General features: G+C 45.4%; 1 protein-coding gene across 1 annotated transcript in view; it reads right to left on the reverse strand.

Annotated features, from left to right (window-relative positions):
• IRAG2 (inositol 1,4,5-triphosphate receptor associated 2) overlaps window positions 1-27,230 on the reverse strand; it is a 165,836-nt gene that overhangs the window by 117,189 nt on the left and 21,417 nt on the right. Inside the window, exons 8-9 of the mRNA XM_040345416.1 lie at window positions 14,232-14,346; window positions 11,708-11,870 (exon numbers count right to left, since the gene is read on the reverse strand). Coding sequence (XP_040201350.1) covers window positions 11,708-11,870; window positions 14,232-14,346 — 278 coding nt within the window. The remainder of the gene's footprint in view (window positions 1-11,707; window positions 11,871-14,231; window positions 14,347-27,230) is intronic.

The raw sequence follows: 27,230 nt of genomic DNA on the forward strand, positions 1-27,230 counted from the left end.
ACACACATACACATATACACATATACATACAGTGAGGAAAATAAGTATTTGAACACCCTGCTATTTTGCAAGTTCTCCCACTTGGAAATCATGGAGGGGTCTGAAATTGTCATCGTAGGTGCATGTCCACTGTGAGAGACATAATCCAAAAAAAAAAATTCCAGAAATCACAATTTATGATTTTTTAACTATTTATTTGTATGATAGAGCTGCAAATAAGTATTTGAACACCTGTCTATCAGCTAGAATTCTGACCCTCAAAGACCTGTTAGTCTGCCTTTAAAATGTCCACCTCCACTCCATTTATTATCCTAAATTAGATGCACCTGTTTGAGGTCATTAGCTGCATAAAGACACCTGTCCACCCCATACAATCAGTAAGAATCCAACTACTAACATGGCCAAGACCAAAGAGCTGTCCAAAGACACTAGAGACAAAATTGTACACCTCCACAAGGCTGGAAAAGGGCTACGGGGAAATTGCCAAGCAGCTTGGTGAAAAAAGGTCCACTGTTGGAGCAATCATTAGAAAATGGCAGAAGCTAAACACGACTGTCAATCTCCCTCGGACTGGGGCTCCATGCAAAATCTCACCTCGTGGGGTCTCAATGATCCTAAGAAAGGTGAGAAATCAGCCCAGGACTACACGGGAGGAGCTGGTCAATGACCTGAAAAGAGCTGGGACCACCGTTTCCAAGGTTACTGTTGGTAATACACTAAGACGTCATGGTTTGAAATCATGCATGGCACGGAAGGTTCCCCTGCTTAAACCAGCACATGTCAAGGCCCGTCTTAAGTTTGCCAATGACCATTTGGATGATCCAGAGGAGTCATGGGAGAAAGTCATGTGGTCAGATGAGACCAAAATAGAACTTTTTGGTCATAATTCCACTAACCGTGTTTGGAGGAAGAAGAATGATGAGTACCATCCCAAGAACACCATCCCTACTGTGAAGCATGGGGGTGGTAGCATCATGCTTTGGGGGTGTTTTTCTGCACATGGGACAGGGCGACTGCACTGTATTAAGGAGAGGATGACCGGGGCCATGTATTGCGAGATTTTGGGCAACAACCTCCTTCCCTCAGTTGGAGCTTTGAAGATGGTTCGAGGCTGGGTCTTCCAACATGACAATGACCCGAAGCACACAGCCAGGATAACCAAGGAGTGGCTCTGTAAGAAGCATATCAAGGTTCTGGCGTGGCCTAGCCAGTCTCCAGACCTAAACCCAATAGAGAATCTTTGGAGGGAGCTCAAACTCCGTGTTTCTCAGCGACAGCCCAGAAACCTGACTGATCTAGAGAAGATCTGTGTGGAGGAGTGGGCCAAAATCCCTCCTCCAGTGTGTGCAAACCTGGTGAAAAACTACAAGAAACGTTTGACCTCTGTAATTGCAAACAAAGGCTACTGTACCAAATATTAACATTAATTTTCTCAGGCGTTCAAATACTTATTTGCAGCTGTATCATACATACAAATAAATAGTTAAAAAAATCATACATTGTGATTTCTGGATTTTTTTTTTTGATTATGTCTCTCACAGTGGACATGCACCTACGATAACAATTTCAGACCCCTCCATGATTTCCAAGTGGGAGAACTTGCAAAATAGCAGGGTGTTCAAATACTTATTTTCCTCACTGTATATATATATATATATATATATATATATATATATATATATATATATATATATATATATATATATATATATATACACACACACACACACACACACACACACACACACTTATAAATACACATACATACACACACACACATAGTTTCTTGCCCATTTTTCAGAGAATATTAATGATAACAAAAGCCACTCTTTCACTCATAGTTAGTATTTGGCTGAAGCCATTTATTATCAAATCAACTGTTTTTACTTTTTTTTTTTTAAATCATAATGACAACAGAAACTACTCATATTACACTGATCAAAAGTTTACACACCTTGATTATTGTGGCCAGATAACATGCACACAAGTTGACACAAATGGGTTTGAATGGCTATTAAAAAGGTAACCATCCTCACCTGTGACCGTTTTGTTTGTAATTAGTGTGTGTGTGTATAAAAGGTCAATGACTTTCTGGACATACCCTTGCATCTTTCATCCAGTGCTGCACTGATGTTTCTGGATTCTGAGTCATGGGGAAAGCAAACGAATTGTCAAAGGATCTGCGGGAAAAGGTAGTTGAACTGCACAAAACAGGAAAGGGATATAAAAAGATATCCAAGGAATTGAGAATGCCAATTAACAGTGTTCAATTTCTAATTCAAAAGTGGAAAATGAGGGGTTCTGTTGAAACCAAACCATGGTCAGGTAGACCAACTAAAATTTCAGAAAACTGCCAGGTAAATTGTTCGGGATGCAAAGAAAAACCCACAAAATAATCTCAGGTGAAATACAGGACTCTCTGAAAACATGTAGTGTGGCTGTTCCAGGTGCACAATAAGGTGACACTTGAAAGATGGGCTGCATGGTCGAGTCGCAAGAAGAAAGCCATTACTACGCAAATGCCAAAGTATCCCACTTACAATACACCAAACAACCAAACAGCACAGAGACAAGACTCAAACCATCTGGCAAAAAAGTCATTTGAAGTGATGAGACCAAAATTTTGCTTTTTGGCCACAACCATAAATGAGACATTTGGGGAGGAGTCAACGAGGCCTATGATGAAGGGTACACCATTCCTACTGTGAAACACGAAGGTGGATCGCCTATGTTTTGGGGATGTGTGAGCTACAAAGTCACAGGGAATTTGGTCAAAATTGATGGCAAGATACATGTAGTATATCGGGGATATGCAATTAGCGGAGCTCCAGATGTTGCAGAACTACGATTCCCATGAGGCATAGCAAGACTGACAGCCACAAGCATGACACCCAGTCAGAGGCATGATGGGACTTGTAGTTTTGCAACAGCTGGAGGTCCGCTAATTGCATATCCCTGCAGTATATTATCAAAAAATACTGGATAAACATTTGCATTGATCAGCCAGGAAGCTGCGCATGACAAGGACAATGATCCAAAACACAAGGCAAACTCAACCTGTCGTCGACTACAGCAGAATAAAGTGAAGGTTCTGGAGGGGCCATCTCAGTCTCCTGACCTCAATATCAATCAGTCACTCTGGGGAGATCCCAAAACGTGCAGTTCATGCAAGATAACCCAAGAATTTACAAGAACTGGAGGCTTTTTGCCAATGGAATGAGGAATGGGCAGCTTTACCATCTGAGAAGATAAATGGCTTCAGCCAAACACTAACTATGAGTGAAAGAAAAGTTTGTGTGTTCTCATTCATATTCTCTGAAAAATGGCCAAGAAATCATAAATTCTGTCAGGGTATGTAAACTTATGAGCACAAATAAATTATATATATATATATATATATATATATATAACATACATATACACACGTGCATCTTATAAAACTAGAATATCAATTTCAATAATTCAATTAAAAAAGTGAAACTTTTATACTTTGTATAGATGGGTTACACACAGACTGATATATTTCAAGTATTTTTCTTTAAATGTTGATTATGGCTTGGGCGGTATGCATTACATACAATGAAGGAACACCGATAATTTGTGTATATCAGTCTGCAATTCAGACTAAAATACTGCATCCTTTTTTTATTTTATTTTTTTCACAGTTTGGAGGATGGGTGGGAGGTTCTAGATCCAAAAGCACAATGAATTGTACAATGTAGCATGGGGTGTATAGCGAGATTTGGCATCTCACATAAAAAACGAAGTTACTTACTGGTAACGTTCTTTCCCGTAGTCTTTCAGGACAGCCACCTGAGAGACCTTGGCTCCTCCCCTCTGTTGGAAACACCGCGCCAGCCCATAAATTTCCTCCTCCCCTGCTGGTCCTCAGTTCTTTTAGAGCACCTCCAGTTGCTGGGGAGACACAAGAAAACATGACACACATCGTTAACCATATCACAATTCCTGTAAGGAAATCTTATACATACCTTTGGGTGGGTTACCCGGCTGTCCTGAAAGACTACGGGAAAGAACGTTACCAGTAAGTAACTTCGTTTTTCCCCTAATCGTCTTTCAGGACAGCCACCTGAGAGGATAACCGAGCACTTACCCTAGGGCGGGACCACAGCTTGTAAGACCTTACGTCCAAAGGTCTGATCCTTAGCTGACCAAAGATCCACCCTATAGTGTCTTACGAAGGTGGCAAAACTGGACCATGTCGCCGCTTTACAGATCTGCTCCGGCGTTGCTCCAGCTCTCTCTGCCTGTGAGGCTGCCATAGACCTTGTGGAGTGCGCTTTGATACCCTCTGGGATCGGTATGCCTCCTAAACTGTAAGCTTTTTCAATGGCTTCTTTTAACCATCTAGCTATAGTGCGCCTGGTAGCTCTATGTCCTTGTCTAGCTCCAGAATGCAAAATAAATAAAGAGTCCGTTTTCCTTAAAGTTTTAGTCACTTCTAAATAATGCAAGACGCATCTCCTGACGTCTAAGCTATGGAATTTCACTTCCTGTTCTCTGGAAGGGTTCGGACAAAATTAAGGTAATATAATTTCTTGTTCTCTATGGAACCTTGAGATTACTTTAGGCAGGAATCCCGGATCCAATCTAAAAATTATACGATCTGCGAAGATCTGAAAAAAGGGGGGTCTGATCGATAGGGCCTCTAACTCACAGACCCGTCTTGCAGTGGTGATTGCCACCAAAAAGACTGCTTTTAGTGTCAGCGTCTTTAGATTGCAATCTTCCAAAGGCTCAAAAGGTTTGGCTGTCAAAGCTTGTAGTACCAAGGACAGGTCCCATTTCGGGAAGACCGAGGTTTGAATAGGTCTCTGTCGGCTCAAGGATCTGAAGAATCTGACTATCCATGGGTCAGATGCTAGCCTTTCCTCTAGGAACACTGACAGTGCGGATACTTGACCTTTTAGCGTACTAAGGCTTAGTCCTTTTTCTACTCCCTTTTGTAAAAACTCTAGGACGGCCACTGAACTCTGTGTATTAAAGGAGTTTTCTGTGCACCATTTGCCAAAGCACTTCCATACCTTTTCATAAATTTTGCGTGTCTCTAACTTTCTACTTTTCAGTAGAGTCGCAATTAAGTGGTTTGAGAAACCCTTTGCTTTCAGCAGTTGCTCCTCAGAAACCACGCGGCCAAGTTCCACTTTTCCACTTGGGGGCAGTATACTGGGCCTTGGGAGAGTAGATCCTCCTGGACTGGCAACAACCAGGGGGGTTCTATAGCTAGCTCTTTCAGTAAAGAGAACCATGGTCTCCTGGGCCAGTGAGGTGCTATGAGAATCAGGTTGGTGTTCTCTGCACGCAGTTTCCGTAACACTTGTGGAATTAATACGGGTGGAGGAAAGGCATAACATGTCCTGAAAGTCCACCTTTGTGCTAAAGCATCCACTCCTATTGCTCCGTCCTCTCTGTTTAGTGAGAAGAAGGTCTTGACCTTTTTGTTCTTCTTGGATGCGAATAAATCCACTTGAGGTGTTCCCCATTTTAGTGTGATCTGCCTGAACACTTCCTGATTTAGTTCCCAGTCGCTTTCCTTCAGCTGAGTTCTGCTGAGGAAATCCGCTACTGTGTTTAAATCCCCTTTTAGGTGGATTGCTGATAGCGAGAGAATATTCCTTTCTCCCCATGTCAGGATTTCTTTCGCTAATACCCACAGGGTTCCGCTCCTTGTTCCACCCTGCTTGTTTACATAGGCAATAACTGAAGCATTGTCGGATCTTATTTGAACATGATGTCCCTTCAGTTGTCCCTGGAAGAATTGAAGTGCAAGCCCCACTGCCTTCAACTCTTTCCAATTGGAGGATCTCCTCCTCTCTTCCCCTTTCCAAATTCCTTGGGTTACTTGGGAGCCTAGATGTGCTCCCCATCCTATCCCACTTGCGTCCGTGGTAAGGATTTGGGAAATGGGAAGTGTCCACAGCCGACCTATGGTCAAGTTTTCCACCGTCCTCCACCACCAAAGGGTTCTTTTTACCTGTGTCGGTATTCGAACCTGGGTGTCTAAGGACTCCTGCCTGTGGTCCCAAACCTCTAGAAGGAACATTTGCAGTGGTCGGAAATGTAAGGCTGCCCATTGAACAGCTGGGATTGCCGATGTTAGCAGCCCCAGTGTTGACATGATCTGTCTGATGGTACATGGTGAATTCACCTGAATTGCCTTCCTGGAATTGTAAATGTAAGGTTCTGTTTCCCGTCTCTATCGCCAATCTCAGGAACTGTTGGTGGTCCCTGTGTATTGGAACGTGTAAGTAGGCGTCCTTTAGATCTAAGGAGACCAGGAAACAGTTTGGAGGTAGTAGGGCTTTCACTGAGTAAATTGAGTCCATTCTGAACCTCTTGTAGGTTATGGATAGGTTGAGGGGTTTTAGGTTTAAGATTGGTCTGACCTTCCCCGTGGGTTTTAGTACTCCAAAAATGTGGGAGTAGAACCCAAGTCCCCTTTCTTTTTTGGGGACCTCCACTACTACCTCTTGTTTCTTGAGATCCTCCAGGGCTCTCATTAACCCTTCGGCCTTTCTTCTGTCCTTCGGAAGTTTTGTTAAATAAAACTTTTTTGGGGGTGTTCTGGAGAATTCTAGATGATAACCTTCCTTTATGATCCTTAATATGAATCGATTGGAAGTCACCTTTTCCCACTGAGGGAGGAAGTCCCCCAGTCTTCCTCCCAATGTGAGCAATCTGTCATTTCTTATCATAGGCTTGTTCAGGAGCACGAAAAATAGCTCCTGCTTTGCCTTTCCCTCTCTGGGCCCAGGGTCTTTTCTGATTGTCTACCTTGGGTGTGAAGCGGGGGCCCTTAGGTACCCAATTAAATTTGTTCTGTCTCTTTTTGGTCCGCTGTGGCTGACTCCAGGGTGCTTTGCGTTTCAGCGGAAACGCTTTTTTCTTGTCCGCTGTACGGTCCAGCACTTTTTCTAATCCCGGCCCAAAGAGCAGGTCCCCTGTGAATGGGATGCCGCATAATTTGGTTTTAGACGCGCAGTCCCCCTGCCACGTCTTTAACCATAAGGCCCTCCTGGTTGAGTTAGCTAATGCAGACGATCTAGCTGCCATCCGTACCAGTTCAGCTGAAGCGTCTGCAATATAAGCTATGCCTCTCAACAATGTGGGAAATGAGGCTAGGATTTGGTCTTTTGCTGTCTCCTCCTCAATGTGCTCCTGAATCTGGTTCAGCCAAAATTCCATGTTCCTGGCTACCACGGTGACTGCCATTGCTGGTTTTAAACTACCCAGCGTGGAGTCCCAGGACTTTTTTAGTAATGAATCCATTTTCTTATCCATTGGTTCGGATAGAATGCCCATGTCCTCAAAAGCTAGGTCTGTGTGCCTTGAAACTTGAGAAAAGGCAGCATCCAGCTTTGGCGTTTTATTCCAAATTGAGGATGGGTCATCCGAAAATGGAAATCGTCTTTTCAAAGCTTTGGAAAAGAATGGTTTCCTTTCTGGTTCCTGCCATTCTTTTTTAATTGCTTCGATCAAGACATCATGGACTGGGAAATTTTTACTTTCCTGGTCGCCTAAACCCTCATACATTTGGTCATGCAATGATAATGTTTTTTTCTCTGTTTGAATACCCAGAGTGGCATAAATAGCTTCCAATAAGTGGTCTACATCCTCCAAGGAGAGCTTGTAGCGGGAGGGCTTCCTGGAATCACCTTCCCGAGCCTCCTCCTCTGATTCCTGTGAACCGGACACTGCGCTGTCAGGTTCCTCTTCTAGCTCCTCACTAGGAACTCTTGAAGGGCCTGCACTAGTGGAAGGTCTTACTCCCGGGACTAATGTTGTTGCCTGTACAGGAGAAGCTGACTGAAGCTGCGGGATCTGGAAGTTTTCAAAAAATGTTTTGAATGACCCAAAGGTATTAGAAAGTTCTTTCACTGATGATGCCAAATCACTTTGTTCCGCAGTGTGCTCCTGTACTAACTTATCAATACAGTCGCTACAAATAGCCTTTTTCCATGACTCCCTAAGTGTGACTTTACAGGATGGACATCTTTTCTTTGTACTGTGGGTATTCTTGTCTTTGTCAGTTTTCTGAAAGACACAAGCGAAAATATATACCCCATGATTAGTACCGTAGCCTTCCCCCTGCTCACGGCAGGTGCGCAGTGTCTTCATATGGGCTTACCACGCTAGGGGCCCTATGAATCACCCTCTGACACTGAGGGGTTAACCCACCTCCCCCTCCCTATTACCCTGGGGGGTGTAGAGGGATGGTAGGCTATTTTTTTAGGAGAGGGGAAATCCACCCTAGGTTCCCCTTACCTTGCTGTGGCTGGAGCTGGTCTCTGCTGGAGCAACATCTTTCCCCTCTGCTTCCGACATGTCTGTGTCACCAGCGCCGCGTGTGCTGTCTCTACAGCGTCTATGCAGCTCCCTCCAGCCATTGCCTGGCTCCGTTTTTGAGTTTCGCGCCCGGAACCGGAAGCCGCGAACCCGGAAGTACCCGCCCCCGTGCCTGAATGACGTCACCCGCCATCGGCTCCGAGCGGTCTTAGTACACAGCGTGGCTTGCGCGTCTGGAATCCCCATTCCTCCGGCAGCCACACACGCTGGTCTAGGACGCTGGCTGTACCTCCTCACACCGCACTCGGTGCATACAAAAACCGGAGCCCCCCCGACTTACACCTGCGCTCAGGGATGTGAGGGTGGCTGTCTTTCAGGTTAGTACCTGTCTCTTTTGTCCAGAGAGCCCCTGCTCCCTTTCAGGACCGTCTTGCCTGAGCCTCCCTTGGCTCTCCTGGCTTGTTCCTATGGTGTCTCCCCTCTGGAGGAAACACAAATAACTGAGGACCAGCAGGGGAGGAGGAAATTTATGGGCTGGCGCGGTGTTTCCAACAGAGGGGAGGAGCCAAGGTCTCTCAGGTGGCTGTCCTGAAAGACGATTAGGGGAAAAAGAGGCTCTAGGAACAACCAAAAAACATAGGAGAGGCAGGACATGCCAAAAAGATTAGTGGCCCAAAGATGTATATATTTCATCATAAAATACCTAGTATAAAACCCAACATGTTTTGGGGGGCTTTAGCATGCTCTCTTCATCAGGACTTAAAAAATACTGGTTGGAATTGGTGGGCAACTCTAAATGTTTAAAAGGAAATTAAGGATTGGTTGTACCAACCAGCTATTGTTCGTGGCGTTTTGTAACAGGAAAAACCAGTCACTGAATTTTAACCCTCTAGCGCCCAACGTAGTAGCATTTCTAGCCCTGATGGAGGCATCTTGAGGCCCCTGAAACATGTTGGCCGTCTTGCTTTTTTTAATGAATTACCTTTGACTCTAATCTGTCTGGCTCATTTTATATCCTTGTTTTATGCAGGTACACTTTAAGCATCTAACAGTTAAGATCTCTGTGGAATGGAAAACCCTCTGAACCCTGACTAGAATTTATCCTCCCTTGTGCTGCCTGAATGAACGTCATGGCGTCACACCACCCAGCTTTACACTACAGCAAAACATTACACAACTCCCAGAAGAATGATGAGGCTCACAAATAGTCATTTATGCTGAAATTTCTCAAACGTATTATTGGTTTACAAAATGCCAGCAGACTCACAGTGCAGAAAAGTTCAAGCAGTATTAAAACTGGAAAACAAAAAATGTGATATATTGCAACTTGCCAATAACTAGATCACACCAATCATTTTTTTGTTTTACTTTTTACACTCCCGTATTAGAGTGACCACACTCTGGATGAAGGAGCACAGGGGGCACAGATGATAGTAGCATTGCCAGTCTGGGGGGAGTGTTAGATGTACTAGCAGATATAAATAAACCAAACAAACTAAAAATCCAGCTAACACTATATAATCAGTTACAGCAATTTCTTTCCCCTTTTGGATAAAGGTTTTACATGAATAAATAAAACCCAATCATGATGAGCACTCCTGTCAGTGGTAAATGGTTTGCTTCTACACTCTTAACTGATATATTTGTAGGACAGCTTGCACTGTTTAAAAACAGACTTGCTAGCCAGATCACAAGGGGAAAATAAAAGAAAACCTAAAAAAAAAAAAAAAAAACGAATACAGCCATCACATCTAAGAATTGGTGAGTTACAATACAATAAATGTTTGATCTTTGGGTTTAGTACTGCGTTAAATAGGATCTGCCGGGGGCAAACACGATACAAACACAAGATGTATTTATTTAAAGTGGAAGTCCGGAGGTTATTTAACCCACGAAAAACATTTAAAATGGGAACACACTTGACATAAAATCGATCATTTACTATGGCTAAAATGACTGAATTGAGCAGGAATCAAACTACAGACCCTCCACTTAACCACTTCAGCGCCGAAAGGTTTTACCCACTTCCTGACCAGGCCCTTTTTGCGATACAGCACTGTGTAGCTTTACTGATAATTGTGCAGTCGTGCAACACTGTACCCTAACAAAAATTGATGTCCCTTTTTTCCCAGAAAATATAGCTTTGTTTTGGTGGTATTTGATAACCCCTTGCAGGGTTTTTTTGTGCTAAAAAAAAAAAAATAAAAATAAAAAAAAAACACACACACACACACACACACACATATATATATTTAAAGCGGAGTTTCACTCAAAAATTTAACTTCCACTTTTTGGAACCCTCCCCCGCTTCGGTGTCACATTTGGCACCTTTCAGGGGGGAGGGGGGTGCAGATACCTGTATAATACAGGTATTTGCACCCACTTCCGGGAGAGACTCCCACAGGAGTCACTCCACTTCCCATCCCCTGCTGCCTTCTGGGAAATACACTGGTCCCAGGCCAGGAGACAGCGGGGACCACTGGGAACGAGCTGCGCTACTCGCGCATGCGCAGTAGGGAGCCGTAAGGCTTCACTTGCCGATTCCCTCACCGAGGTGAGCGATTGCTCATCTTCTGCTGCCGACATTGCGGGCGCGCTGGACAGGTAAGTGTCCATTTATTAAAAGTTAGCAGCTGCAGTATTTGTGGTATTTCAGCAGACAAACTGGACAATGACACTTTTTGGGGACCCGTGACACAATACAGTGATCAGTGCTAAAAAATGGTGATGGCGGCTGCTAAGATGGTGAGGGCGGCTGCTAAGATGGTGAGGGCGGCTGCAATGAGGGCACAGTAAGGTAGCAATGATGGTGAGGGAGACTGCAATGAGGGCACAGTAAGGCAGAAGTGATGGCAAGGCTGCAATGAGGGTACGGTAAGGCTGCAATGATGGTGAGGTGGCAATGATGGGCACAGTAAGGCTGCAATGATGGCGAGGTGGCAATGATGGGCACGGAAAGGCTGCAATGATGGCGAGGTGGCAATGATGGGCACGGAAAGGCTGCAATGATGGCGAGGTGGCAATGATGGGCACGGTAAGGCTGCAATGATGGCGAGGTGGCAATGATGGGCACGGGTTGGGGGACAGCATTGTAGGACCCGGCCTTGGGGCAACAAAGGGAGTAAATCTGGGCCTGGGTGCCCCCCTGTGCTTCTTCATCCAGAGTGGGGCCCCCAATACAGGAGGCATGTTACTGGCAAGATCACCAGGTGAAAACAGAGGGGGGAAAAAAGCCCCCCCAAAAAAAGAACGAATGCAGCAACCACATCGAATGATTGGCAAGCCTTAAACTAATTTCACTCAACCCAACCAAACAGGTTATTTGCAAAGAGAACTTGGTTATATGACCCGTGTAGCTGTGGGTAAAATGTGATAATAGACAGGATGTACAGTGCAGACTCACCCTCCTGCTGCCTCGCTCTCTCCTCTGTGTCCTGACACTGGCTCAGCAGCTGGCTCCTCACAGCCTCCAGCTCCTTCTGCTCGCTCTCGGCTTCCTCTAATTTGCCTCGCAGGGACTCGACCTCCGTCCGCAGCACGTCAAGGGCGCCTTGCAGCTCAGCAACCTGAATTCATAACCAGGCATTAACAGCCCAGCAAACTTGATGCAGCAACAGACATGCACCGTGCAACAGCAACAAAACTTCATTAAATCGCTTTGTACTCTGACACTAAATGTGACCCCTCCCACCCTGGCCCCTCCACCAATCACATAACTATTTCGGGTGATGTTAACAAGTGCTGTAGTGTCAGGTCTTATTGAAATATTGCTTCTCTAAATAAAAAAAATAAAAAAATAAAAAAAAAAAGAGTGAGAATTTTTTGTTTTTTTAGCGCAAGAAAAAAATCAATAAAAAAAAACGGTGTGGTAACAGGAAGATGCTACATTTGGGTTGGTTTTGCCAACTTCCTCATTGTAGCGATTTTGTAATAGAAATGTGAAACAATACAAGAAGTTAGTTTTGCTTAGAGGACACTTTTTTACGTTTCACTTTGTCTCAGAAAATTATATTTATGAATGAGTTTTTGCGTTTTTTTCCCCTCAGCTATTGTTTGGTGAAAATGTTACCAGTTCAGAAGGGAAAGTATCTGCCCCACCGAGACTTCTGACAAGCTCTTTAAGCAGGGAGGGTGGTAGGGGTGGTCAGTAAAAAAACAGAGTCAGCAATATTTTGAAATCTGCAGCTTTCAATAAAATCGCCCCTGATAATCCTGCCATGAAGGTCCTTGTCCAGGCACTTCCTGTTCTAAGATGACAACACTTGGTCTTTCAATTGTGCTCTTTTGTTGTCACCTTATAACACGGGCTGTTGATAGAGACTGCAAACTCCACTTGTTTGCTATCTTCCCCCCTCCGATGCCACATTTCTAGACCTGGCTGCAGGGAGGTCCCCCCTCCTTCCTCTGCTGCCGGGCCAGTTAGAACGTGCAGCGCACATGCACAGTAGGAAACCGGTGCTCTGTCGAGAAGTGCCGCCCATCGAATAGTGCCCGCGCATGCGTAGGACGAAGCCGTACTCCAGCTGAGTTGCCGATCAGCTGGAGTGACATGCCAGGGCGCAAGCGCACATCGTAGGAGGCATCTCTCAATGGGAGATACCATTTCACTGGCACAATTGAAACCTATACAAACAGCGGGGGGAGACCGTAGTTCTCGCATTGTGCCTCGCTGTTGCGGGTGGCTTTACAGTGTGCTGATGGTCCGGTTTCCCCACCGTTTGTATAGGTTTAAATTGTGGCTGTGAAATGGTATCTCCCATTGAGATACACCTCCTACGATGTGCGCATGCGCCATGGTTACATCAGCAGTTGTGCTATGACGTATGGCGCATGCGCAGTTCGTCCCGGGCACTATTTGATTGGGGGGGGGGGGCACTTCTTGACAGAACACCGGCCGTGAAGCTAAAAGGCTTCACTGCTGTTTTCCCTTACCACGAATGGTGGCGGCAGCACCTGAAAGCTGATCAGAAAATCGGCTGGGGTGCCAAAATCGCTGGATCCCTGGAGAGGAGAGTGTCCAAATATTAAAAGTCAGCGGCTACAGTATTTTGGGGGCTGGGGGGGGGGGCTTGAGCTCTGCTTTAAAGTGCTGCCCGACAAACTGGGCACAAGGGGTACTCTTTTGATGCGTTATGCTGTGCATCAATATGTATGGCTGCCTTTGCAGCTTAGGGGGAGGTGGAAACACAACTTAGAGTAAATTAAAGCGGAGGTTCACCCTAAAAAAAATTATCTACCATCCCATCCAGCATGCTTGCGTCAGCTACAGTATGCTTTTTTTTTTTTTGCTGTACTTACCGTTTAATCGTTGATTTTCTTTTCTTGTTTCCGTGGGGAATAGGCGTTCCTATGAAGGGGCGTAGATGATTGACGTGCGGCTACAGCGCGTCACGCTTTCGGAAAATAGCCGACCTAGGACTCGGCTATATACGGCGCCTGTGCAGTCAGCTCCTTGTCTGTGCGCAGGAGCCGTATAGCGCCGTGAAGAGCCGAGTCCGGCTATTTTCGGAAAGCGCGACACGCTGTAGCCGTACGTCAATCATCTACGCCCCTTCATAGGAACGCCTATTCCCCGCGGGAAGAAGAAAAGAAAATCAACGATTAAATGGTAAGTACAGCGGAAAAAAAAAAGCACACTGTAGCTGACGCAAGTATGCTGGATGGAATGGTAGATCATTTTTTTAGGGTGAACCTCCGCTTTAAGTCTTCTGTAATTAAATATACTGATTATATGTGGACCCCTTGATGACATCAAGGGCAGGCAGTTGAGGTCCCCTATAGCTCATAAGTTGAGGAACACTAGAATTACAGTTGAGAGTGGAAGTAGAGAAAGATGGAAATGAATACCGATGGACCACTTTTATAGAACAGATAATACGTTGTACATTACATGCTGGCTAGTGACAGGACAGAGGGCTCAGGCTTACCTGTCTGGACAGGTCCTCTTGTTCAGCAGTAGAATGGTGCAGCTGAGCGGAGATGTGTCGCTCTTGTCCCTCGGCTTCCTCTAACTGCTGTCTGGCTGCTTCCAGCTCATGAGCCCTGTACAGGCGGAGAGGGGAAACCACACGTCAGTGACATTTTATGAACCGGAGGCGGAGGATGCCTCACACCTGGATCGTGTTCTTCTATGATGTCATATGCAAAAAGCGGATAAAACAAACACAGCAACTCTCAATAGCCAAGCTGATCAACAAACAAATCCACATGGCACAGGATATATATACACAGTATGTCTGTATACAGCTGGGAAGGTCGGCCTAAAAAACCTCCAGGGCTCAGCACAAAAGGAATAACACACTTTTGGGTGGAGGAGGACGACTGAATCACCCAGCAGCTCTTTGTATTTGTTGAGCAGCCCAGACTGCTCCATACGATTTCCCAACTCCTCCGACCTGCTTTGAACACCATGAAAGGGTCTCAACCACTTACACCGCTTCATGACCAGGCAGCTTTTTGTGATACAGCATTATGTTACGTTAACTGAGAAATGCACAGTCATGCGATGCTGTACCAAAATGTATGCCATCTTTATTTATTTTTTTGTGGTATTTGATCACCTCTGTGTTTTTTTATATATTTTTTTAATACAATTTTTTACTGCTATAAAAACATCCAATAAAAAAAAAAATAAACGAATAAAAAAAAAAAAAAAAATTAGGCCAATACATATTCTACTACATATTTTTGGTAACAAAAAATCCCAATAAGTGTATATTGATTGGTCTATAGTATAGACCAATCAATATACACTTATTGGGATTTTTTGTTACCAAAAATATGTAGTAGAATATGTATTGGCCTACTTTATTTGTATTTATTTTTTTATTCGTTTTTTTTTTGGATGTTTTTATAGCAGTAAAAAAAATTATTAAAAAAATATATAAAAAAACACAGAGGTGATCAAATACCACAAAAAAATAAATTATTTTTTTTTTTTTATTCCAGTATATATACACCATAGTTTGTAGATGGTATAATGTTTGTATAGACTCTATACAAACATTATAGCATCTACAAACTATGGTATATATACTGGAATAAAAAAAAAAAAATTACACTAGGAATTCTATCGATCAGCAACATATAGCGGGACTGTAATATTACAGTGGACAATCGGACACTGACACTTTGAGGGAACCAGTGACATCAATACAAAAAATGTGCTTAAAATATGTATGGTCACTGTAGATCGGCATCAGCCCTCCGAGTACAGCACGAACATCTCCACCCGAGTTACTTTCGGGTTCACAGCTCCGACACTGATTGGCTAGCGCCGCAATTACAGTTACGTTAAACTCAATGGTTCGAAAACAGAAATTCTCCTGTTTCACGCCAATCGAAAGATTCATCCCGCAACATGGATACCCCCGCCCATTCTGGGTCAAATCATCACCCCTAGCACCAAAGTCAAAAGTCTCGGAGTAATTTTCGACACCTACATGACAATGGATGCACAAATGGGGTCAGTAGTGAGCGGATCGCACCATCTGCTGCGCCTACTACGTAGACTCATTCCCTTTATCCCAAAAGATGACATAGCAGTCGTAGTGGGAACAATTATCAACTCCAGACTTGACTATGCAAATGCCCTCTATCTTGGACTCCCAAAGTACCAAATCACTCGGCAGCAAGTCGTTCAAAATACGGCCGCTCGACTTGTGACTGGGAAAAAACCTTGGGAATCAATCTCACCATCACTGAGAGAGAGCCCTTCACTGGTTGCCAGTAAAAGACGGAATCACTTTCAAAGCACTTTGTCTTACGCATAAGTGTATTCTAGGAAATGCCCCCCAATATCTATGCAAAAAACGAAAAGCCCACAACCCCAATCGCGTTCTGCGATCCACTAGCCAAAATCTACTCCAGATACCCAAAGCCAGATACAAATCCAAAGGAGAAAGAAGATTTGCGGTCAGAGGCGATTCAGTTCGCATGTGCAGCGCTATATAAGTTTCTCACTGGCTCACATCCGTCCCGCGCGTGTGTGTGGGAGCTGCTGGTAATTTCTTCAAAGTGCATGTGCCAATGACATCGACAGCAGTGCATATACTGACTATCTCCTAAACTGTGCAAGTTTAGGAGATATTCAAGGTACCTACAGGTAAGCCTTATTATAGGCCTTGTTATAGGCTTACCTGTAGGTAAAAGTGGTGTAACAGAGTTTACAATTACTTTAACTGTGTGTCTAGACAGTCAGGGGCGTCGTTGGGGCATGTTTTGGGGGGTTGGAGCCCTGAATGGGTCCCCGAAAAGCCCTGAGTCTATGCAGCATTCCATTACATTGTTAGCCCCGAGTGTCTGGGAGACGGGACCAATCTGATGCTGAAAGCAGGTGAGTGCGGCCGAAAGTGGCCGAGTGCGGCCAAGTGCCGCCAGCGCCGAGTGTCGCCGAGTACGGCCGAGTGCCATAGATAGCAGGCCCCGCCTTCTAGAGCCTGCAGCGCCAATGTCGGAACGTGGGACGTGTGACGTCCATCATAGGCGCTGCAGGCTCCACGGCAGGAATTACAATTCAGCCGCCGCACCACATCCCCGCTCAGGCGGGTGGCTCTGCTCTCGTCTTCTCCTCGGCTCCTCTCCGACGACGAGTGAGTGTGACTAACTGCCAGTGCCTGCTGTGACCGCACACCAAGGCTGAGGCTGAGCTAAAGGTAGGTCAGTGTGTGGGGCTGTTACTGATCTTTTTTTAAATATTACTTGTAAAAGCTCTTCATATAGGTTCACGGTGAACCTATATGAAGAGCTTTTACAAGTAATATTTAAAAAAAGGTCACCTGTTCTGTTCACCTGTCTGTTCTTGGAAAATTCATGTGAGTCAGGTCAGTGTATGTAGGTCAGTGAGTCAGGTCAGTGTATGTAGGTCAGTGAGTCAGGTCAGTGTATGTAGGTCAGTGTATGTAGGTCAGTGAGTCAGGTCAGTGTATGTAGGTCAGTGAGTCAGGTCAGTGTATGTAGGTCAGTGAGTCAGGTCAGTGTATGTAGGTCAGTGAGTCAGGTCAGTGTATGTAGGTCAGTGAGTCAGGTCAGTGTATGTAGGTCAGTGAGTCAGGTCAGTGTATGTAGGTCAGTGAGTCAGGTCAGTGTATGTAGGTCAGTGAGTCAGGTCAGTGTATGTAGGTCAGTGAGTCAGGTCAGTGTATGTAGGTCAGTGAGTCAGGTCAGTGTATGTAGGTCAGTGAGTCAGGTCAGTGTATGTAGGTCAGTGAGTCAGGTCAGTGTATGTAGGTCAGTGAGTCAGGTCAGTGTATGTAGGTCAGTGAGTCAGGTCAGTGTATGTAGGTCAGTGAGTCAGGTCAGTGTATGTAGGTCAGTGAGTCAGGTCAGTGTATGTAGGTCAGTGAGTCAGGTCAGTGTATGTAGGTCAGTGAGTCAGGTCAGTGTATGTAGGTCAGTGAGTCAGGTCAGTGTATGTAGGTCAGTGAGTCAGGTCAGTGTATGTAGGTCAGTGAGTCAGGTCAGTGTATGTAGGTCAGTGAGTCAGGTCAGTGAGTCAGGTCAGTGTATGTAGGTCAGTGAGTCAGGTCAGTGTATGTAGGTCAGTGAGTCAGGTCAGTGTATGTAGGTCAGTGAGTCAGGTCAGTGTATGTAGGTCAGTGAGTCAGGTCAGTGTATGTAGGTCAGCGAGTCAGGTCAGTGTATGTAGGTCAGCGAGTCAGGTCAGTGTATGTAGGTCAGCGAGTCAGGTCAGTGTATGTAGGCCAGCGAGTCAGGTCAGTGTATGTAGGCCAGCGAGTCAGGTCAGTGTATGTAGGCCAGCGAGTCAGGTCAGTGTATGTAGGCCAGCGAGTCAGGTCAGTGTATGTAGGCCAGCGAGTCAGGTCAGTGTATGTAGGCCAGCGAGTCAGGTCAGTGTATGTAGGCCAGCGAGTCAGGTCAGTGTATGTAGGTCAGCGAGTCAGGTCAGTGTATGTAGGCCAGCGAGTCAGGTCAGTGTATGTAGGCCAGCGAGTCAGGTCAGTGTATGTAGGCCAGCGAGTCAGGTCAGTGTATGTAGGCCAGCGAGTCAGGTCAGTGTATGTAGGCCAGCGAGTCAGGTCAGTGTATGTAGGTCAGTGAGTCAGGTCAGTGTATGTAGGTCAGTGAGTCAGGTCAGTGTATGTAGGTCAGTGAGTCAGGTCAGTGTATGTAGGTCAGTGAGTCAGGTCAGTGTATGTAGGTCAGTGAGTCAGGTCAGTGTATGTAGGTCAGTGTAATGCAGGACAGGTCAGTGTAACGCAGGACAGGTCAGTGTAACGCAGGACAGTGTAATGCAGGACAGGTCAGTCAGTGTATATAGGTTATGTCAGTGTGTGCACACACACACACACACACACACACACACACACAGACACACGTAGGTCAGGGTATGCGTGTCAGGGGTAGGTCATCCCACGCCACTCCACCAACCCCGACCAACCCCCCCCCCCCCCCCGGTGCCGGCTTGGCTGGTCTTTTTGGCACCTAGCAACGCCCCTGTAGACAGTGTTTGTGTACACTGTGTGCGCTACTTTTACTAGGGGGAGAGATAGCCTTTAGTTCCTGCTTTGCAGAGACAAGATCACGCCCCCCCCATGGTCAGAACGGAACTCTGCCTTGTTTACATAGACAGTGCTCTGTCCTGAGTCTCTGTCTGACGATCAGCGGGTGCTGCCGAAAATCGAGTGCCTGACACCCACAAATCGGCTTCTATGAATCAAAGCAGAAGCAACCCGCTTGCAGCGCAGGATTATGTATATATACGCGATCCAGCGCACAGCAAGTCATTAACTTTAATCTATGTTTTGAAGGCTACGGCAGGAGGAGTGAGACTCACTGGAAAGATCTCATCACCAAATGAGGAATTGTTTCAGCTAACCATCATTGATCTACTTGAAGATTACCTGAAGATTACAGCCAAAGACCAGACAAAATCTTTTATTCCAGTTTGGATGGAGACCTAGAGAAGGGTTAGAGGCTCTGTTTTTTTTTTGTAATGGCTGTGTGCTGTTGAGATTTCCCCTCACTTCTTATAAAGACAGTAGATTTCTGGTTACAGTGTATGAGGATTACCGACTGACACTGACTCTGTCCATTCATTACTGAAACATTGTAATCTGTGTACTATGCTTCAGTTTATGAATGGAGAGAAGCCGCTGTCTCATGTCCCTTCATTTTCAGTGCAGCTGAGGCTGCAGAGAAATGAACAGGGGAATCCGTGTCCTCAGTCCCTTTCCCTGTCTCAAAAGGGGAAGAATTGTAAGATATTTAAAGCTTAAAAAATTGTAAAAAAAATATATATAATTTTTTTTAATAAAAAAGTATACGTACGTACGTACATATTTTTTATTTATTTAATAAAAAAATACTACTAACACAGTCTACGCCTCATCGGTGCTGCATATTAGTGCCACTGTCACACGACATTAAAAAAAAACGTATCGGTGAGTACCTTAAAAAAAAAGTATCAGTACCTTTACTCGATCTTACAAAAGTGGTATCGGTGCAACCCTACTTAAAAGGCTTGAGCTCCTCTAATGCGAGTTATAACATTTCTAATAAAAATGCCCACTAGATGGCGCGTCCCTTTCTACACACACACAATCACATGCGATTCAGACATTCCTGTTCAAATCACATGAAATTCTTTGCAGTGCGATTTTGCCAATTCATATTGTATTGACGAAAATCGCACCGGTATCAGTTTAAGTACTGGGGGAATTTTCACCAGTACAGGTACTGGTGAAAATGCTCAGCATCGGCACTGGTATTGGTGCATGAAAGTGATATACTGACACTACTTTGAAGTGCTGTACACATTTGCATATTGATGTATAGTTTACAGTGCTACACTTTATAGAACATTTGCAGGGGTGGCTCCAGACAATATTTTTTTGGGGGGTGTGGCGAGTATTATGCAGCACTTTTTTAGTGTACCCGATCACACTGGTGGTCAGTGCTGCATGTGCACCTTTACATTGGTGACCAGTGCACCCTCCTACATTAACAGTCAGTGACCAGTGTAACCAATTGCATTTGCTTTGCAGCCAGGGCAAAAATCTAATTGTTGCATTTGAGGGTTGGCATTCAGTTGAATGGGCCCATGCCACAACTGCTCTTTAACTGTGTGCATTCTTGGTTGCAGTGCAATGGGTTGCTATTTTTTTACGTTAAAACAGGCAGTGAGGCTGTGACATTAAGGGTGAGATTTACTAAAACTGGAGCCCTCAGAATCTTGGGCCAGATTCACATATAATTGCGGCGGCGTAACGTATCGTATATACGTTACACCGCCGCAAGTTTTCATCGCAAGTGCCTGATTCACCAAGCACTTGCGTGAAAACTTACGTCAGCGGCGTCCGGCGCAAGCCCGCCTAATTCGAAGGGGCGTGTACCATTTAAATTAGGCGCGCTCCCGCGCCGGACGTACTGCGCATGCTCCGTTTTGAAATTCCCGCCGTGCGTTCGTATTCCCGGACGTCTTACGCAAAAAAAAATAATACATTTGAAATTCAACCCGGGAAAGACGGCCATACTTTAACATGGCTCGACTAAAGTTAAGCCATGTTAAAGCAGCCGTAACTTTGCGACAGGAAAAAATTACTAGCGACAACGTAACGAACGCGAAAACCGTCGTGGATCGCCGTAAATCCTCATTTGCATACCCGACGCTGGAATACGACGCAAATTCCACCCAGCGGTGGCCGAAGTATTGCATCCTAAGATCCGACGGTGTAAGACAATTACACCTGTCGGATCTTAGGGCTATCTATGCGTAACTGATTCTATGAATCAGTCGCATAGATACGACGGTGTATCAGAGATACGCCGTCGTATCTCTTCTGTGAATCTGGCCCCTTGTGTAGCTGTGCATGGTAGCCAATCAGCTTCTAATTCCAGCTTGTTCAATTAAGCTTTGACAATAAAACCTGGAAGCCAATTGATCTCTATGCAGAGCTGCACCAGATTTTGAACTCTCCAGTTTTAGTAGATAAGCCCCTTTGTTTCTTCACTGCTTGTGAAATGCCCTGTGAAAAGCGATTCACCGCTTTTCAGATGGGTGGATATGGTGGTTGCATGTTTGAACAAGCACTTGCATTGGTCAGTTCTCCCTCCTACATAGGGGGGTCACTGCATAGTGTGGTCATTACAATGGTGGTCACTGTGCCCCTGCCCCCCCCCCCCCTTGATGGGCAGTGTGCTCCTCTCCAATCCACAGCATACTTAAGCAGTGGTGGCAGTCAGCAGGTGGGCTGAAAGGTGAGTAAGCAGCCAGGCAGGTGGGCTGATGGTGGCATGGCTGGAAGAGGTGCTTGTTTACTGCTTGAGCACCTGTCCACACAGGGGCAGGCTTGGGGCAGTGCAGCAGGAGGCCGGGTCTGCCAGCAGTCACTATGGCAGACCCAGCAGGCTGCTCACTATGAACCTTTTCCCCTAAGGCACCCAGGGTGGCTGCTCATGAGCAGGGCCGGCCTTTGGGGTGTGCGAGCTGTGCGGCCGCACAGGGCGCCATGGGCAACAGGGGCGCCGTTCGGCCATCACAGCTCGCAGAATGTAAGTCGCAGTCAGTTGCTCACATTTATCACATGGGACCCAATGGCACCAATGTACCAGGCGGCACTTTCAGGGGGGCGGCAAATTGCACAATGTCTTGGGGGCGAGGGGTGAAGCCACAGGATTAGCTCGCACAGGGCGCCTGAACACCTAAGGCCAGCCCTGCTCATGAGGGTGCTAAAGTATACTTGCTTTGAGAATTTTTGGGGGTGCTGAAGTATACACAAGTCCACCCCTGGCACTGCCCCTGAACACTTGGTATTTATAAAAATGTTCAATACATAAAATAAACTAGTTTGAAAGCAATTCATTCATTTTTGGTTGCAGCCAAAATAAAGCATCAGTTGACTTTACTCTGTAGAATCTCAAAGGGCTTTCCTTGTCACTTCTTCCAGAGTTCTGCTACTTTTCAAAACTTGTGAGCTTTGAAAGTCTTAAGCTTCCAAAAGCGATTTTTCGGCATCTATAAAAGGATGACAGATGGCTGAATACCATCACTTTATTGCAGCACCAGAGAGACTTCTAACATACAGCACCGTCAAAGGAGCTTCCAAAACAAACTCTCGGGACACATCAAAAGCTAAACGTCCCTCAAGGTCAATAAGTGATCCTGGAGAGCAGGTGATATAGGCCATCGCTGAAGATCAGCCAGTCTGCCTGGGTTTCATTAGTCGGCGAACCCAGAGGAAGGCTGCAAATCCAAAACTCTTCTAACATAAATAGGAGTAGAAACAAGCAGTTTTTCAGCTTTTTAGGTTTTGTTTTTTAAACAGCAATAGGCAAGTTATGGTTGAATTAAAAAAGGTTGTATTGGGTAGCTGGGCACTGCCAAAGAAGACATGTACCAATGCAAAAACAACTAAAATTTTAAAAAGGATGCAGCGCTCACCCCCGGAGAAGACGCTGTTTAGTTTGGGATCGGCATATTGAGTTACCTTCTTGGCTTGGTCTAGGGGTGACATCCGAGAGTGTAGATGAAGAGCAAGTGTCCAGACACGAAATGAGTTTTTAATGCTTTATTCCAAGGCCCAACATGGCCAACATCAACATGGAACACAATAGAGAAAGGTTGATGAGCATAGAGGAACTTTGGTATCAGGCCTTGGATACGAAAAAGAGCAAGCCTGCTCTCAGCAATAGTGTAACTCAGTTCGTCGCCACCCCGATCAGGGTGGGTAAAGTGCCCCCGGACAGGCGACTATCACAGGCCTGGCAGCCGGAGCGCCACTTAACCCCTTAACGCCCGCCGCACGACTATTTACGTCCGCAAAATGTCACGGACAGGCAGATGGGCGTATATATGCGTCCTTTCCTTCTAGCGGGTGGGGGGTCCGATCGGGACCCCCTCCGCTGCGTGCAGCGGGCGGATTCCCTCGGGGAGAGATCCGGGATGACGGCGCGGCTATTCGGTTATAGCCGCTCCGTCGCGATCGCTCCCCGGAGCTGAAGAACGGGGAGAGCCGTATGTAAACACGGCTTCCCCGTGCTTCACTGTGGCGGCGTATCGATCGAGTGATCCTTTTTATAAGGGAGACTCGATCGATGACGTCAGTCCTACAGCCACACCCCCCTACAGTTGTAAACACACACTAGGTGAACCCCAACTCCTACAGCGCCCCCTGTGGTTAACTCCCAAACTGCAACTGTCATTTTCACAATAAACAATGCAATTTAAATGAATTTTTTGCTGTGAAAATGACAATGGTCCCAAAAATGTGTCAAAATTGTCCGAAGTGTCCGCCATAATGTCGCAGTCACAAAAACAAATCGCTGATCTCCGCCAATAGTAGTAAAAACATTTTTTTTATAAAAATGCAATAAAACTATCCCCTATTTTGTAAACGCTATAAATTTTGCGCAAACCAATCGATAAACGCTTATTGCGATTTTTTTACCAAAAATAGGTAGAAGAATACGTATCGGCCTAAACAGAGGGAAAAATTTTTTTTAGATATATTTTTGGGGGATATTTATTATAGCAAAAAATATTGAATTTTTTTCAAAATTGTCGCTCTTCTTTTGTTTATAGCGCAAAAAATAAAAACCGCAGAGGTGATCAAATACCACCAAAAGAAAGCTCTATTTGTGGGGAAAAAAGGACGCCAATTTTGTTTGGGAGCCACGTCGCACGACCACGCAATTGTCTGTTAAAGCGACGCAGTGCCGAATCGCAAAACCTGGCCTGGGCATTTAGCTGCAAAATGGTCCGGGGCTTAAGTGGTTAAAGATCACTGGGAGGAACAGACCTCTACTACCTTTTTTTACAGTGATCAGTGCTATAAAAGTGCACTGATTACTGTGAAAATGACACTGGCAGTAAAGGGGTTAACCACTAGGTGGCACTGTAGGGGTTAAGTGTGCCCTAGGGAGTGCTTCTAACTGTAGGGGGGATGGGCTGTGTGTGACACGACAGTGATCACCGCTTCCGATTACAGGAAGCTGTGTACACTGTCCTGTCACTAGGAAGACCGGGGGAAATGCTGGTTTACATTAGCATTTCCCCCTTCTTCCTCACCGTGACGCGATCGCGGGTATGACAACGGACATCGAGTCCACGGGACCCACGGAGCTTCTTAAAGGTGGAAGTATACACACACACACACACACACACACACACACACACACATCCTTTTGCCTGCCCATGCCATTCTGCTGACGTATAGCTGCGTGCGGCGGTCGGCATGTGGTTAACCATATACGTCCTACATGAACACAAATTTCATCCCAAACAATTACTGGACAAAATAAAAAATTGATGTGATCAGAGAAGTTCTGTACAACTGTAATCCAAGACAGGTGCGGAAAAGGGCAATAGAGGATCAGCTGTAACTTTCCACCATCTGGGGATTAGGCAAAGAATGCAGAGACAGCACCGGTGATGATCAGTAGGTTCTAAATGTTCACAGATAGTATAAAGAGAAGATTATTTTCACCCCAAAAGGATAGGGATTATCAAGTTCCTGGACCTGCTATGATAAAATTAGATGTTTACAGCGAACGATAAATACTGTAAACACAGACCATAAAATGTCAAGGACAAACCGCCTGGCGTACCTGTAACATTCTAGAAACAGGGCGATCGCTGCATTTAACCCCTCGCTGGGGATTCTAAGTGAGCCACTAAGTCTAGGTAGCAGAATCTCTAACCTCTTCCAGTCTAATAAGGACCTTTGAGGCCACAGACCGCCGACATCCTTCAATATGTAGTGGGTTGTGAGACATAGTGGGTCCAAAGGTGGTAAAAGTCATTGGGCGCCAGACACTTCTTAGATGCAAAAGAGGTTTTATTTCTTTTAACAGTACTTTTTATATTTTGCAAGGAAACTAGGGTTAGGACCAGGACACCCTAATAGTTGCAATTTCAATAGGCAGAATATGAGACTTCGATAGGAAGACAGAGGTACAGAGAAAGGCTCCAGTAATGTGCCACTTCTGCACCTGCAGGATTGCCTTCTCCTATGGCAACAGTATTCTACTCCTGATAAGGACTTTGGCGAGGCGCTCCCCGACTAAAGCCCAGGGCGCTACATAGGTATACACTATTTAGCCAAAAGGCAAGAAATATCCCCTGCAATTATTGATTTTAGGCGTTTCACGTAAGTGTACTACTAAAACGACATCATATAAAATACATTTTAGACATGTACTTTTCCAACGGTAGCCCCTTGTCCTAAATAGTGGCTACTAGGTCAATGTAGTTTTTGGCTGGGCTGTAGTTCACTCCAACTGGTTGTATAGGTTTTTTTCACGTCCCCCCCCCGTCCCCCCAAGCTTAAGTTGGCTTGTGATTTCTCCCTGTTGCCAGTACATGTCACTGGTATCAATGGTCATAGTATGACATTTCACAAACAATACTAGGCTATGAATATTTCGATTCTCTTCAGCCAATCCAATCGGAGGTTTATGCCACTGGTGCATGCTGGGGGAGGATACAGATATAGCCAGGAGCTGGCTAATATATGCATTGTCAGGAGACACTGTGCAGCATTGCTACTGTGGAGCTGCACTCTCCTAGTGTTCAGCCGGAACACTGTCATCCCATCCTGAAGATAGAGTGACTGGGTTTTAAGAGTGAAACAAAGCATCTTGGGACATGTAGTCCAGGGAGCCAAGTTTTGCATTCATCTAGACTGTTTTGGACTGCAACTACCAGCCGGCTAGGGAAGAAGAACAGGATGCTGGGAGAGGTGATAAAAAGCTGGGTGAGGGCGGAATCACTCTCGTGGAACCCTGGCCTGGCACTGCAAGCAAGGGGCTCTGTGTCAGTGTGTGCTGTGGCCAAGTCGCGGCCTGTGCTACAGAAGGAGAGAGAGTCATCGCATACGGGTACCGCAGCATCCATTGCCAGCTTTTTCCAGCCATCCAGTGGCAGCCTGGAGGCCGCTCTGCACACGTCCACGCCAGATCCAGCCAATCTGCAGCACAGTGTGTCACAGGGCCCTACTATCCCTTGACCCGGGCTCTACAGATGCCCCACGCCACTTTTATACTGAGAGTTGTTGTTAGGAACTGGTGAGAGGGCACTTGCACATTCTGATACTACAAGAGACACCATTGTCTTGTTCTTTTGCCCAAGGTTGTAGGACCTGCTACATCTGCTACACTTACTCTTTTCTGAGCAGCAACAGCGGTCCTCCTAACTGTTTACTTAAATTGTGTGTGTGCTCCCAAATTATCTTGGTCATCACCAAAAAATGTCTGAACCCAGGGTGTCAGAGGTCGTGTCAGGTCAGGGCAACCAGTGGGGTACACATACACACACATTCAGTAGGCGGCCCTCACAGGGTAGCGCTATGAAAATATTTGGGACATGCCATGTGACCATTCTCTTTCCCTGGGCTGAGGCCTAGGGAGGTGATGCTGCATGGAGTACTGCCGTTAGGCCCAGTCTCCTATAAGAAAATAAGAAAAAAAAAGGAAATATCTGCGCTTGTGCCAAATAGTCAGCTGCTGAACACTGTACCCTTGATGCCAGACATATAAAAACTAAATAAAGTGCAGCGATAAAATTAAACAATGTGACTAAACACAATTAATCCCATAGAGGAGAACCATCATGTAAACACTATCCAGATATATCCAGAAAGTGCACAGTGAAACAATTATAAATTGTGCACCTCAAATAAATAAAAAAAAAAATAAAAAAAAATGTAATACAATTAAATAAGAAATAGTCCCAAATGAAACTCCATGCAAGGTGAGAAAGATCCAGGCATAGCCAATGTGACACCAAGGAAGTATCCACACCAAGGGCTTACCAGAAAGCCAGTGACACCCCTATTCAGGGAGGTCAGAAAACATTCAATCATATGGTAGATCCAATGGCAGGAATATGAACATGGTGACTCCAGAAAGCCAATCCAACCGGTCCTCAGACACAATCAATTGGTCATGCATATTCAAGACAAAGGCTC

The sequence above is a fragment of the Rana temporaria genome, chromosome 3, assembly GCF_905171775.1.
Source record: "Rana temporaria chromosome 3, aRanTem1.1, whole genome shotgun sequence".
In the NCBI taxonomy this organism is placed as follows: Eukaryota; Metazoa; Chordata; class Amphibia; order Anura; family Ranidae; genus Rana; species Rana temporaria.